At 32.3% G+C, this 15,253-nt stretch overlaps 2 protein-coding genes across 7 annotated transcripts in view; both read left to right on the top strand.

Annotated features, from left to right (window-relative positions):
* wgn (Tumor necrosis factor receptor superfamily member wengen) overlaps positions 1-15,253 on the top strand; it is a 240,361-nt gene that overhangs the window by 160,410 nt on the left and 64,698 nt on the right. The window lies entirely within an intron of this gene.
* Positions 1,911-5,031, top strand: LOC143204889 (uncharacterized). Of its 2 annotated transcripts, XM_076417816.1 has the most exons (3): positions 1,911-4,554; positions 4,612-4,667; positions 4,712-5,031. In XM_076417816.1, the coding sequence occupies exons 1-3, from the start codon at positions 4,339-4,341 to the stop codon at positions 4,893-4,895; spliced, it is 456 nt and encodes a 151-aa protein (XP_076273931.1). In that variant the 5' UTR covers positions 1,911-4,338; the 3' UTR covers positions 4,896-5,031. The 2 variants fall into 2 exon arrangements, with proteins under 2 accessions (XP_076273931.1, XP_076273930.1); XM_076417815.1 differs by having other exon boundaries at positions 4,207-4,667; positions 4,712-5,014.

Genomic DNA, 15,253 nt, shown 5'->3' with positions numbered 1-15,253 from the left:
GATAATCTGATGACGAACAAATTTTGTTTGCATGAAAATATTCATGAGTTGGTGTAATTATTTATCTAGATGAATTTTTCATTTCATTAAAATATCTAAACTATCTGCTATAATGTTATAAAGTGATAGGATTTCTGGAATATTTTACTCGAGCAAGTAACGGCTTAGACAGGTTATCATTATACAATATAATATTACTAGATTATACAGTTATTTGATTATTGAATCTTTCAGATATTAGTTGATCCTTGTATTATTTAATATTGACAGTGTTTCATTTTTAAGTTATTTCTTCTGTTTTTGAGTTTTTATGGAGGCAAATCAATACATTATATAGTTGAAAAGAGTTTGCTGGCTTGGTTTATCAATTTTTTTTAATGTAGTCTGATCAGCAATGTCCATTGGTGAAAATGTAAACTAACAATATAAGCAACTATTAAATTCGATAGTTCTGACATTTCTCTACACGAAACTATAGTTTTCCGTTTGGTATTATTGAATTATGCAGGGTATACAGTCGCTAAACTGCTACCAAAATCCACTTAAATACCGGCAGAAACTTTTGGAAATACTGCTCCATCACATACCAATAATTGGTTTTGGTTTTAACTACTTAAAAATGGTGATCTTGATGACAATGCCAAAAACGGTCTGGATGTTAATAAAGTCCGAAGACATTGAATTTCCGGACTTATTAGGTAAAGAACCAGCTCAAACTCTGAAAGAGCTTTCAGACAGCTTAGTAGTTGATTAATCAACTGTTTCCAAATATTTATATGCATGGAGAAAACGCCATCAATACCAGTAACAGTCTGTTGACAACACCTAGTGACTCGTTGCAAAAATGGCGAAGGATCCACTGTTGCAGCTAGAATGGGAAGAACTTTCGCATGTTCGTTACGCATCAGATATAGCTCCTAGAGTAATGCAGCATGGCTTTTCTGGTACATCCTTTCGCAATGTTGAATAAATGCGAAAATAGATTGATGATTGAATCACTAGCAAAGCAATATCGTTCTTTCGACGGGATATATCCATGTTATAAGAAAGTTGTCAAAAAATTGTAGAAAATGATGGAAAAGATTTTGATCTATATACATATCATACCAATATTTTTCAAGAAATACTTTATTAATGTAAAAACGTCAGATACACGCAAGGACCTAATAAATGAATAGTACTAGGTTTGGCAAACATCGCTTAACATAATTTTACGCCATGAGAATATATTTAAATGTTCTCATAGATAAACTTTGTTGTAGCTGTGATCTAATCATCAATATATTTTGCTATGCCGAAACATGCTGCATCGATCTGAGCAAGTGGTAATCAGAAGGCGCTGTGTCTTGTAAATACGCTAGGTGCGGCAGTACTTCCTATTTGAGCTGCAATAGTGTATCCTTCGTAATGATGGCAACTTGTGACCGAGAACTATTCTGCAAAAAAATTATATTGTGTCTGATACTCGCTATTGCTGAAATTATTTTAATTTTGTAAATATTAGAAATAGATCGTAGCAAAGCAATATCGTTTTTTCGACGGGACATATCCATGTAATAAGAAAGTTGTCAAAAAGTTGTAGAAAATAATGGAAAATATTTTGATCTATATACATATCATACCAATATTTTTCAAGAAATACCCTATTAAAGTAAAAACGTCAGATACACGCAAGGACCTAATAAATGAATAGTACTAGGTTTAGTAATCATCGCTTTACATCATTTCACGCCATCAGAATATATTAAAATATTCTCATAGATGAACTTTGTTGTAGCTGTGGGCCAAAAGCTAGTCAACATTTAACGCAATAACAATATTTCGGCTTATTTCTGCTCCTGTAAATTCAGTAATATCTATTATTAAGCATAGCTCTATAACTAATCGACAAATTCCAGAACTTCGGTGTTATCCTACAAAACAAATGAATATCGGATTAGATAATTCATTACTGCACTTTTGCTTAGTAAAAAAAATTTTAATTTATTTGATTCACTCGCTAGTTCTAGGAATATCAATCTAGCAAAGGAGAATTAAGGGAACGAACAAAGTTTCGTTGCGAAAACTGAGTATTATTACACAATTTTCCACAGTCATTTGCTCGCTATTTTTTTTGTCTATTTTGAGGTTATCCTCGAAAGATATGTTCAACAGGACTCTCAGTATCACCTTTCCTTCAACTAACCAACAAAAGTAAAATTTTCCGTAACATATCCTTAACTGAGCCCCCTGTTGGACAAATTCATTGTGATTGTTACAAAGTATCATAAGATCGTCTGGCTCGAAAACAAAATACCCAATGACTGATGTTAGAGCGAATAGTAAACGGAACTGATATTTGATTTGATTCAATTACATCGTAATTTTTTCGGATGATATAAAGTGATCCAATGAATAGTTGATATTACTTACACGCGACTTTCAATTGGTATTTTTTAAAACATTGCAAAAATGGCGGTATAACACTTCCTTTTTGTCGGCGAGGACACAGATTGGCGAACGTTGAATACTAATCGGTTGTGTCGGAAGTGTTCCTTTGCTTATACTCATTGAAGCCATAAATATTGATGCAATATTTTATTCCTTATTAAACAGTCTGGGGGCAGAACCACCGAATGGTGCTGTGCGATCCTCCTTATCGTATTCTGTGCTCGAGGATTTGATAAACAACTTTCAAAGTTAATTTTATTTAGAAGTTTTAATAATTTTTTAACGATATTGCTTTTGTATGGCGTAACGGACGGGCTGAAAATTTGACGCCATGTTAATATTTCATCTTTCACAAGGATATTATAAAGATTCATGACTAAATTTAAAAACAGAAGAGCCATAAACTCGAACACTACTTTGATTGAAGAATTTTATCATTTCGTCCTTATAAATGAAAGCGAGATTTACCAATATAATTCTGAACTAAAGCAGGAAACAAAGGAATCTGAACCTGAATCTTTAGTTCCGAAGCGAATGTGTTAAAAAATCCGCTCCTAAGACTGTGTTAGATCAGCTATGTAAAGGAATATTATTACCGTAAGTTCTGTCCAAACTAGTGAAATAATATAGTCTGATTATTATTTTTGGCAAACTTTTGGGCTAAACGTGAGCAACAGTTTGCAAGAAAAGACCTAGTTTCGAGAAAAAAATATGTTTGTATTGAAGTATCAATTGTGTCAACATTCAGCTTATTCTTCAGATTTAGCTTTTTGTGACTCACACCCCAAAAAGTTCACTTTTGAATTTTCATCAAAAAAAGCTGCCGTAGAATTATATTTGTATATCTTAAAATACTTAAAAATACAAAAACACGCTTTTCAACATGTTGGAGTTATTGCAAATTAAACGTCAACCTGAGGTCTCGGTAACAGTACCATTCGCTTCAAAAAATATACAACAAAATTACTTAATCGCATTTTATACAACCTGCAAATAATGATGTAAATACTTTCAATGCGACGATTTTAACACAGAGAACAAAGAATATGAAGAATTGGGGACATTATTATTTATCTCAAACATAACCAACATTGACAAACTTTAATTTCTACATTTATTTATTAAATTGTTGTAGCTAATAGAAATCTTCTGAAACGATTTCTGAATAGCTAACAGGCTATAAATAAAACATTTTTAACTAAAATATGGAACCATTGGCTTGGTGACGCAGTGGTAAAGGCGACACGACGGTCCACCTACTGTTACGATAGTCGCGGGATCGAATCCTGCTGGAGCATGGTCTCAAATGTATGTTTAATATTTGTAATTTTCCTAGGCAAGAGTGTAAAATCCGACAAGGAAAATCATGCCACTAACCAGGCCGGATGTCTTCTGGAATGATTTCTAAGTTGGTAACTCGGTAAGCTTAATGCCGAGGACCGCGGTTTAGAGCCCACATTAAACTGTAGGTCCAAAAAATACTGAACCAACTTCAAAAAATAAATAAGAAACTCACCAAAAATTAAATATAATCAAACTTAGATTTTAAATACAACAAAAAACATTTTAATATAAAATATGCACATAATAAACGTTGTAATAACTAAATAAAAATAGAAAAGAACTTATTTAACCTATCTACTACACGTATTTTATATTCTACTACATACGCACAATTTAGCTTAATACCTACCTAAACATATTTATCTATTTACAATATTATATTAATTACTACCAACTGATCAATCAAGTCGGTGCCAAGGTGCTTCAGGGCCGCAAAGCTGGAACTATCTTTCTAGATCTGTCCAAAGCTTTGGATCAAATATGACACAACGGTCTGATCTTTAAAGCTAAACTACTGCCGGATGACCTAATTTCCCTGATCCATTCATACTTGGAAGATTGACGATGTGGTCTCCTCAGAAACAAATCACTGCAGGAGTTTTCACCACCGCTTACAGTCCCGACGCCATATGCGACAGACTCCAGGCCCAACTAAACCGGGCTATTCTGTTCCAACACAAGAAGGAATTCCGCATATACCGCCTGCAAATTGAAACAGTCCCTATCGATTCGTTCCAATGGTCAACCCAAATTCAGTACTATATTTGCAAAGGCAATGGCGTGTACAGCCTACTATATCCGCTCCCCTGTAGAAGAAGCAAATTCTCAATTCCCCAGAAAGCGACTCTGTACAAAATACAGGTCCGTCCAATCTGCCTCTATGGAGCACAGATGTGGTACAGATACGTCTCCGAGAGACAACTTGCATTACTCCAAGTGTTCCGATCAAAAATATCCACGTGTTACTCAATGCCCCATTGTTTATGAGGAACGCGAACACCCATCTGGAATCACACATCCCGTTTGTGAAAAGTTTCACGTACAGTGTGAGGTTCTCCGTAGGTACTTTACAACACGATAATAATCTAATCAAATTCCTACCCATCCATAAACTCCGGTAATTAAACCAAATACGACAATATCAGTCGTAACCCAGGGTCTCTATCGCCCTCAACACTCTTCACTATCCTGAACCCGAAGAGACACCAGCAAAAGACCATTTGGTTGTAACTGGTCATCCTGAAAAAAGAAAAAAAACATCAGGGACTGCCCGACATCAATGAACAATCACAACAATGGGTTTCTCCAAGTGAACGTGTGCCAAATAAGGTCAAGTTGTGCTTTTCGGTCAACAAAGTCATGACCGCAGTTTCTTGGGATGCACTCGGTGTTATTCATATCGAGGAAAAGGATAAAACTAATAATAACTAAATACTTATTCAGAGCTTTTGGACAAATCGTATGTTGATTTGAAGCCAAAGCAACCGAACTGAATGAAGAAAATTGCGTAGTTCCATCAAGACAATGCACGATGCACGTGTGTAGTCATTATAGCAAAAAATCATAAATTAGGCTAAGAACTACTATTCCATCCAGCATAGTTACAGATTTAGGCCCCTGCGATTATTTCCCGTTTCTAAAACTGAAGATACAGCTGGGTGGTAAGAGATTTGGGTCGAATGAAGAGGTCATCAGTGAAACTATTCCTATTTTGAGGGCCTTAAAAAATATTATTTAGAAGGAATAAGAAAATTATAAAAACACTGTAGTAAATATAATGGGCTAAAAGTATATTATTTCGAAAAATGAAACGCATTTTTGTCTTTCAAAAATAGTCATGAAATAATAAGTATTATTGATAAACAGATAATTTAACAATTTGAAATTCTATTAAAGTCCAATATATATATCGAAAATAATACAATCCAATTTGGATTTTACGCGTTCTAGATTAATTCGAACAAAAATAGATTGGAATGAATTTAATTAGCGTATATGATAAGGTTTTGTCTAAAATATCGATGGGTTCGTTGAATTTCGAAGGATATGTTAAAGTAATCCTTGTGTTCCTGACGTCTACCGGTCCAATAATCAGTATAATATCGGGTTTATTTTCTTTTGAGCTGAATATATCGGCATTGTGTGACCGAACTGGCTGCATTTTACGAGGAAATTATACGGACACCGAAACGTTCACCTCCGAATGCATTTCACTGATGTCTATTTAGGTCTCATTTGAGTGGAAAACGATCTGTTGATGGTTATATTATGGAAAATAGGTTAATTTCGTGGAATTGTCGTCGAGAAAAAAAACGTCAGTTTCCTAGACTAGTTGTCTTTAGTACGTTTTTTATTTTCGGTGAAATCTAATCTTTGATTTTTTTTTTAATATTAATTTTTACAATTATACAGCTTTATACCGGGTTAGTTGGCACAGTGGTAAAGGCGACAGGACGGTCCACCTACAATTGCGATAGTCGCGGGTTCGAATCCTGCTGGGGCATGGTTCTAAATTTCTGTATGTCATTGTCCTAGGCTAGAGTGTAAAATCCGACAAGGAAAATGATCCCAGTCACGCCAGTAACCAGGCTGTGTAAGACCGGATGTCTTCTAGGATGATTTCTAAGTAGGTCACACGCCAGTCGGTAGGCTTAATGCCGAGGACTCTGATTCGGAGCTGACGTTAAACTGTAGGTCCAGTCCAGATATACCCCTAGTTGGTAAAAGGAGACTTTAAAATATAGAAAAAAAAATCTAGTTTTATATCCCTTAAAATACAACTTTTAATACAGGAGATGCATAAAATAATATGACATATACTTAATATGTATTTATTAAAAAATATACTATTGGCAACACCTGCTATTTTTTAACCGACTTCGAAAAAGGAGGAGGTTCTATGTTTCGCTGTATATTTTATTTATTAATGTGTGTTCGCCAATTGTGGGCCAATTTTCAAAATTATTTTTTTATGCCAAAGATTTCGCTTTCGAGGTGGGCCCATTGGAAACAAATCAGGATGTGTTGGGGCGGAAGGGGGTAAATCGAGGGAAACGCTCAAATTTCAAAGGCACGTACAAAGTTTTCACATATTTTTTATCTCAAATAATCAGATGTTTAGGTATAATATTATTGCTGAGCTGATGTGGCGAAAAATCGGAAGTGGTTCAGTGCAAAAGCCATTCTGTTTGTTTTATAAGCACTAACTTTATCATTTAAGATCTTGTAGAAATATCCTACACAACTACTTCTATGGTGTATTGGTTAAAACGTTTAACTCCTAAATGGAAGTTGCAGGTTCGATTCCTGGCTGGAAAATTAACGTTTTGTTGTTGTTTACTTAAAACATTTGTCAAATTACCTAGGATAGGTAGCGGACTCCGGGGCCTGAAGCGCTCCTTCGGGCTCATACGGGCTTACCTATAACTTATACTTAATAAAATAACCGCGTAATTTATTGAGTAGATATCTAACACTAAAAAATGTTAAATAAAATATTTTTAACAAAAAAAATTGAACCAACAAACTAACTTCAACAAACCTCATTCAACTAAGGACCTCATTACAATTTAGAAAATATTCAAACTTAGATTTTTAACACAAAAAAAACCTTATAAAAAACAAAATATATACATAATACTCGTTGTAATCACTAAATAAAAATAAGCAAAAACCTTATTTATTTAACCCATCTACAACACGTATTTTATATTCTACTATATACACACAAATAAATTTAATTCCCCCCTAACATATTTATCTATTTATTTTTTATTTATTGACATTATTTTAATTATATAAACAATACAAAAATAATACAAACAATACAAAAATTAATAATACAATTTTGTGACATATACAAAAAATTTAATTACCAACGAAACAAATCTAAATTAATATAACTGTTTGGGTTCAGAACCGAATTCAAAGTAGTCAGTTGGTAGTAGTTTAAACAATATTGTAAATAGATAGATAGGTTTAGGTTGATATTAAACCAAATTGTGTGTATATAGTAGAATATAAAATATGTATAGTAGATAGGTTTTTGTTTCTTTTTATATAGTTATTACAACGATTGTTATGTATATATTTTATTTTGGAATGTTATTTTTATTGTTAAATATCTAAGTTTTATTATTTTTTAATTTTAGTGAGTTTCTTATTTATTTGTTGAGGTCGCTTCTTTTGTTAAAAATATTTTATCCCAGAATCGATTCGGAATAGATTTGTTTGATATTAATTTTGATACAGTTATTATCGTATAATCAAGGAAGTCCTGTCATCTGCCTATAGACAACCATTCCTAGAATAGTGTATGCAAACCGTCAGACAAAATTCCAGGAATTATTTCTCCATTTTATTTAGCACGTGTTAGTTGTGTGCTGAATCTTGAGGTATACACTGTAATTTCAAGTATAACACCAGACTGCATAATATGTATTACGTTTGGAGAAATGAATTGTCATGGATTGAATGTTTAAAATGCCGTTCAATGACTGACAGGCGATCATGTATCGATTACTGCTAAAAATTTATGTCGTTCATGTAATAGACTATTTATAGAGAATTGTAAAAATGAGGCAGTAATCAATATGCTTGAAGATGTTTAATCAGTATTCCATTACCTTCAAGTTTTATAAATACACTTATTTCAGTTCCTCATTTTTTAGCAGCAGCACCTGTTGAAAATTATGATGACTGTGTGTAATGTGAAAATGAAAATTATTTTACACAAACGAATGTTGGACTGTGAGAAAAACAAGAAATCTAAGAGCGATAGATCTGGTGACCAAGCTGGATGATGATTTTATGTGATTATAACAGTTAATTGGATGTAATGACAATTCATTTATTTCGACAAGGTGTCGCGCATTGGACTGCATGTTAAATTGAAAAAGCTTTTGCCCCATACTCACATTCAACTGCTGAAATCGTACCTCACAGACAGATATATTATTGTCAAACAGGGTAACGGATACACTGATTTACACCCATTTTATTCGGGTGTTTCACAGGGCAGTGTTCTTGGCCCACTGTTAAATGTTATGTATACAGCTGACCTACCCACCTCAAGAAATACTACTGTTGCAACATATGCTGACGATACAGCGGATTTATCACCACACGAGGATCCATTATCAGCCACAAGAAACCTCCAACTTCATCTTAACAAAGTCGAATTATGGTTGAAAACATGGCGTATCAAAACAAATGAGACTAAATCTACCCATGTAACCTTTCGTAGAATAACATGTTTCTCAGTAAAATTGAATAACCATGAACTTCCGCAAACAGACAACGTTAAATATCTGGAAATGCATTTCGATGGACGTTTGACATGGAAAAAATATATAGTTACAAAACGCAAACAGCTTGGGCTTAAACTAAACCAAATGTAGTTGCTGATAGGGGTAAATCCAAATTATCATTAGATAATAAAATTTTGCTGTATAATACTTAAGCCCATTTGGACCTATGGTATTGAACTGTGGGGTACTACTAGCAAATCTAACATAGATATCCTCCGGAGGTTCCAGAATGAAGTGTTGCGAGTCATCGTCGATGCCTCATATTGCGTGTCCAACAAACTGATTCAGCGTGATATCCCCATAGAACCCATAACGAGTGTGACTGGGAGTGTTAGTGCGAAGTACTCTGATATTAGTGCATCTCAATGCACCCGCCAAACAGTTAAATGTGCGCGATGACAGTGAAGTACGTAGGCTCAAATGCAAACTGCCATACGAACTGATAAATAGACACACAGAGTGATATTTAATAATCTCTAGAATAAGCTAGAATAGTTTTTAGAATAAGTTAGGATAGACGTTAGAATAGCATCTAGAATAAGATTTAGATTATAAGTTGTTTTATAACACTTATTGAAGTGACCTTTTACATGTCAGGATAATTATATTGTATAACTGAAATCATTTAATAATATTTATTGTTGTATCATTTTAAAAAAATTATTGATTTTATGCAATGTTTTAGAGGTTTTATGAGATACTGAATTTATCCTGCGCCTGTTTGTTTTGGAGAACAATATTTTTGAAAAATACGTAAACCTCAGTGCCATTAACGTAATTTCCGCTGACTGGCAATAATGGAACGGTTATTATTCATATATTATTAAATATTCTCAATATTTCTGCTTGTTCTTGTGGCGTATTTAATCTATAGACATATACAGATAGACATTTCGACGTGCGCCAAGCTTTAGCTATATAAATGCACACTCCACATAAGATAAAAATATGTATGTATAATAAATTATGTATTTATGTTTTTACGTATGAATATTTATAATATATCAGACACAAATAGTATATTAAAATGATATTATAATTTATTAATATTGCATGGCTTTTTAATATAAATAAATTTCAATAGCAAATATATAACAATAATAATGCTTCATGAAAGTACAAAATGTTTATAAATACAATCCAACAATGTATAAACAATATATTTTCATTAACACACGGTATAGTAAGCATACTCTATCTTAGTGAGTGTTAACTTCGGTATTTTAGGAGTGATTATTTCAATACTGTTACAAAAAACTCGTGATCAAATTCTTACATCGTTGTCAGATTATTGATTCATATTAAGAACAAAAATGCTTCCTGAGTATTGGACGTACATTATTTTCCATGTTTATTTTTATTTTGCATGAAATTGAATCACACTCCATAGATTTTGAGAAAAAGTTGTTACAGCATACAAATATACGAAATGTATTCTCTATATATTTGATGAAATCAGCTTGGTATTGTGCACTCAAAACCGCTTAAATAAAATAAAACTTCTTTTGAAATTAGTGAAAGATCATGTTACGAATGCTATACACCATATGTATGACGTATGATACTTTTCCTTTTTTTCTCAATTATTTCTTATCTTATCTCACTTCTTTTCGTGTGATAAATATATATCATGTGCACATGCTGTATCGTATGTATGACTTGGAAAAAATTCGATTACTCTAACATGTTTTAACGATAATCTATCATTTTTAATTATGTTATTTAGTTTTTACAACCACCTATTTATTAAATCGCTATCGTCGTTAGGCTTTTATTTTCAGTATAATATAGTACCTTTCAATATATGGGACATAGACGTAGACGAATATAGTTCTCGTTGTTGATTGTTAGTAAACAGCTTAAGTCTATGAAATATGTTATGAAAGCGAAATAGGTGTTTTCGCAATGTTCCTGTTGCTGGACTAAAGCCACGTTCTGTAGCTGCCGCACAACATTTACACACTATAGCTTCGTACTCATAAAAACTGGCAAGCTATGCCCATACACCGAAAATAGATTTAAGGTTTATTAAACGAGACTGACGTATAAATTGGTAAAAGCAAAAAACAAAACTTATATATGATTGTATTCGAAATACTCAAGTCCCAACGTTTCAATACGTTTCAATTCATGCCAATCGATTTTTCATATTTCATATTTACTTTTTTAGATAAAAAGTAACTAAATGAAAAATCTAAAGAAGTTATTATAAATAATAATTGTTCTAGATTATATATATATATATATATATATATATATATATATATATATATCTATATATATATATATATATATATATATATATATATATATATATATATATCTATATATATATATATATATATATATATATATATATATATATACAAATTCTAACATATTTACGTTTAAATTAATTAATATTTACTTTTTTTATTTATTGTTTTTTAAATAATAAAACTTACTGAGTGAATATCTAAATAAATTGTTATATATAATAATGTTCAGAATTTCAATTATATTAATTACAAGTTTGAAAACACATAAAAGACTTGGAGCTTCATATACTTTCATGTCAATATTGTGCTAAGTTATTGAACTGTATTTACGATTAAAAATTATATTGAAAAGATAACATTGCAGAATTTAATTCTTATCTGATATCTACTTATTTTTATCTGATATATTATGTATTCGTATATAAAAACCAAATTTATTATGCGTATTTTATGATATGTGAATTATTTGACGACCTTTTAATTAAACATTAAAGGTTAAAAGAAACTAATTTAAATATTTAAAATATTTCATACCAAAACCAGAAAAATACAATATTTCGTTGTCAAACAATGTTAGCGTATGATAAACAAATTAAGTTCCCCATAGTAGTATTTGGTTATTTATATGTTTTATAACTTTACTCTAAATATTCAACTGTCTTTCATTATTAAAACATTATAAAATATTTGGAACATTAACTTGACAAAAATCTTATAAAATTTGCTCTGCTTCTTATATCTACATAGCCAGTTTAGTATAACAACTCTAAGACATTTCAATGATCCCAATAAAACCAATCAACGCGATAATTATATCAATTGCCTCTTCCTTCTAATCATTAACAAGAAAGCCATATGGTGAAGTAGTTTTGACTGATATTAGCATCTATTTAAAGGCTGGATACATTAATTACCACATTCAATATACGACATTTTTAATAGCTTTGAAGATATCGAATTCCAAGGCAACAAAAAAGTCCTAGTTCTCCTTAAATAAAAGAAAAACGCTACAATATACATAAAAAAAATTCCTTTATTTTTATTGTAATTTTTGCTTTGTTTCTTTTTCATTTAAATTTTAAGAATATTGTAGTTCTTTCGTATCCATTGCTGTGTAATGCATATCGCATTTGAGTAAATAATTTGAGCATAAAGTAAAGTTTGAGTTTGAAAGCGTTATTGAACCAAGATTAATACCAGCTGAATATAAGAAATTAGAACCTTGGGAGCTACTCCGCCAGTGATTTTAAATTATCTCGAGACTGTGGGTATAAATAGTAAAATTGGGTTCTATGTTAACTCACAAAAACACAACGATAAAACGAAGGTATTTTGCATTGAATCATGTCTGCAAAGAGATATTAAATCCCTTATATGGAGTAATCAATTTCAATAGCCAAACCGAACCAAATATCCCCAATTTTCCAAGAACCGAAATTATCTCTTGACACAAACTGTTGCAAGTATCTCGCCCATTCACATGTTCCTATTCACTGTCAATAGCCCTAATAGTAAAGAAGTGCTGTCCATATTCGCCTGATATTACTCCTTTGTAGTAATACTTGATGATTCAAGACTAAAAGAATGTTTCAACTCGAAACTCGAGAATGTTGTTTAAATAATAACAAGAAGAAAGGATGGCATAATATTTTGAATAAAATACCTTATGCCATTTTTTCTAAATGAAGTCTCAAAGTTGAAAATATAAGTAAAATTGTATATACCTTATAACGATTTAAATGAAGAACAATTTGTAACAAACAAACGTTACGAGGTATACCGGAAAGCCATTACCGATTTTTCTTGTACCGAAGAGATGTCGCTAGGCTTCAGTAAACAATGTTATTCGACACATGTCATTTACTGATACTGATACTGATTACTGATATCAAGCTTCGAAGCTATGTATGCTAAATTTCGCAAAAGCATTACCGACATATATTTATACCTCCTTGAAAATGTCAAGTTTCATACCTGAAAAAGTGCATTTTCGGCACGCATTAGTTTCCTTATTTATTTAAAAAAAATGCTTCTGAAAGTCATTTGCTGGTAGAATCTTACATAAACATGCTCTAAACTTAAACTTAACATGTGGGGGCGTGGTTTCAAAAACTTCAAAGTGGTGATTTCGATGCGTAAGACAAAGAACGTTCTGGGAGAACGAAAAGTTTGAAGATGCGAAACTGCAAGATATATTGGGTGAAGTCCTAACTCAAACTCGAAAACAATTGGCAGAAACGTTAAGTGTGGCCCAAGAAACGATTAGTGACCCTTTAACGAGCAATGGGGAAAACCCCTAAAATAAGAAGATGGGCGCAACATGAATTGAATGACAGGTACATGGAAAATCAAAAAATCGTCTATGAAATGCTGCTTCGAAGATGTGATTGGAAGTCATTTCTGCATCGAATAGTAACGGCTGATGAAAAGTGGATTTATTTTGAAAACCCTAAGCGCAAAAAGTCATGGTTATCACCTGGCGAAACCAACCAATCGACACCATGGCTAAATCATTTTGACGGCAAGACAGTGCTTTGTGTTTGGTGGGACCAGAGTGGCGTAGTGTATTATGAACTGTTGGAACAATTAATAGTGAGAATAATTAATGATTTATTTGAACCATGCATTAATCGGAAGACGTGCAGAATGGGCCCGAAAACTCGTAGAGCAAGGCCGGTCAAAGAAGTGTTCTAACCACTTGCATGGAACATATTGTCTCTCCAGACCATGCCCCATCCGACTATCAAGTCTTCACATCAACGGGATATGCACTTGCAGAGCATCACTTCGCCAATTTCGAAGAAGTTGGACAAACAGTTTTATTGAGATGGCATACATAACTTGCCTGAAAGATGGGCGAGATGTATAGAAACAAATGGACAATACTACGAATAAGTACATTTTTCAATTTTCTTCAAAATTACGTAGTTTTTTCGAAAAAAAAAACGGTAATGACTTACTCCTCGTGTATACAAATTACCAGCAATTTTAGCACTGCGTTAATTAAAACAAATTAGGTTACTATATATTAATTTAAATAAACAAATTTTTGGTAATTATGAAACCATTACTAGATAATTAAATTTCTATCCTTTTATTTATTTTATGATATTTATTATAGAAATAAAATAAAAGTATCCAAAAGTATTGTTTTCTTGTTGTAAATATTTTAACCGACATTGTCTTAAATTATCATTTACAAACTTGGGTACGGGAAGTGGAGATTGACGTCATAAATTACACCAACAACAACCAACATTGTCTACAAAATAGAAAACGAATCCCCAGGATTTATGCAGAACTAGTTAATTTGCGAACAGTCTTATACCAGAGCGGCTCCACGAGACGTCCATCGATGCTATCGCGTCCGTCTCCTTTCTTTCATTTCCTTTTTGTGGGTAATTTATTGCTTCAACACAAGACAATTTTGTTATCGTTTCCTAGAGGTTTCTCCCGGACCCCAAAGGCGTTATTAAATTGGAGACGGATTTTTATGGAGGAATTTAATCCGGTTTTGAGTTTAATGAAGATATATTGCCGGAAGGAGGATTTTGCGCCGGATTCCCTACTTTTATCGCTAGAAAAAAATCTCTCACTCTAGGTATCCAACGGGATTAAAGCTAAATGAATTGATTATGGACTTCTAAGCGTTCAGACTTTTGAAATACTGTTTGTTGGCTATGTTTTATTACATGGCGTATCTTTTTTTAGATACAAATATGATTTCGCCCATTTTCCGTATAATGTTTGTGCATGAAATATACTTAATATAATCTAAATTTATAATTTAATTTATTACTACTGTTCTGTTGTCCATGCATCAATACATAAGAGAAGTAGAGGATGTATTTCCCAAATTAAAATTAAATTAAACGGCTTAAGCTAAAGTTAAGATTAAACACCAATACCCCA

This window comes from Rhynchophorus ferrugineus, unplaced genomic scaffold, assembly GCF_030347505.1.
Source record: "Rhynchophorus ferrugineus isolate W39M unplaced genomic scaffold, kcgeb_rfMv2 rfM11, whole genome shotgun sequence".
Taxonomy (NCBI): Eukaryota; Metazoa; Arthropoda; class Insecta; order Coleoptera; family Curculionidae; genus Rhynchophorus; species Rhynchophorus ferrugineus.
This window is presented reverse-complemented; position numbering and strand designations above follow the sequence as displayed.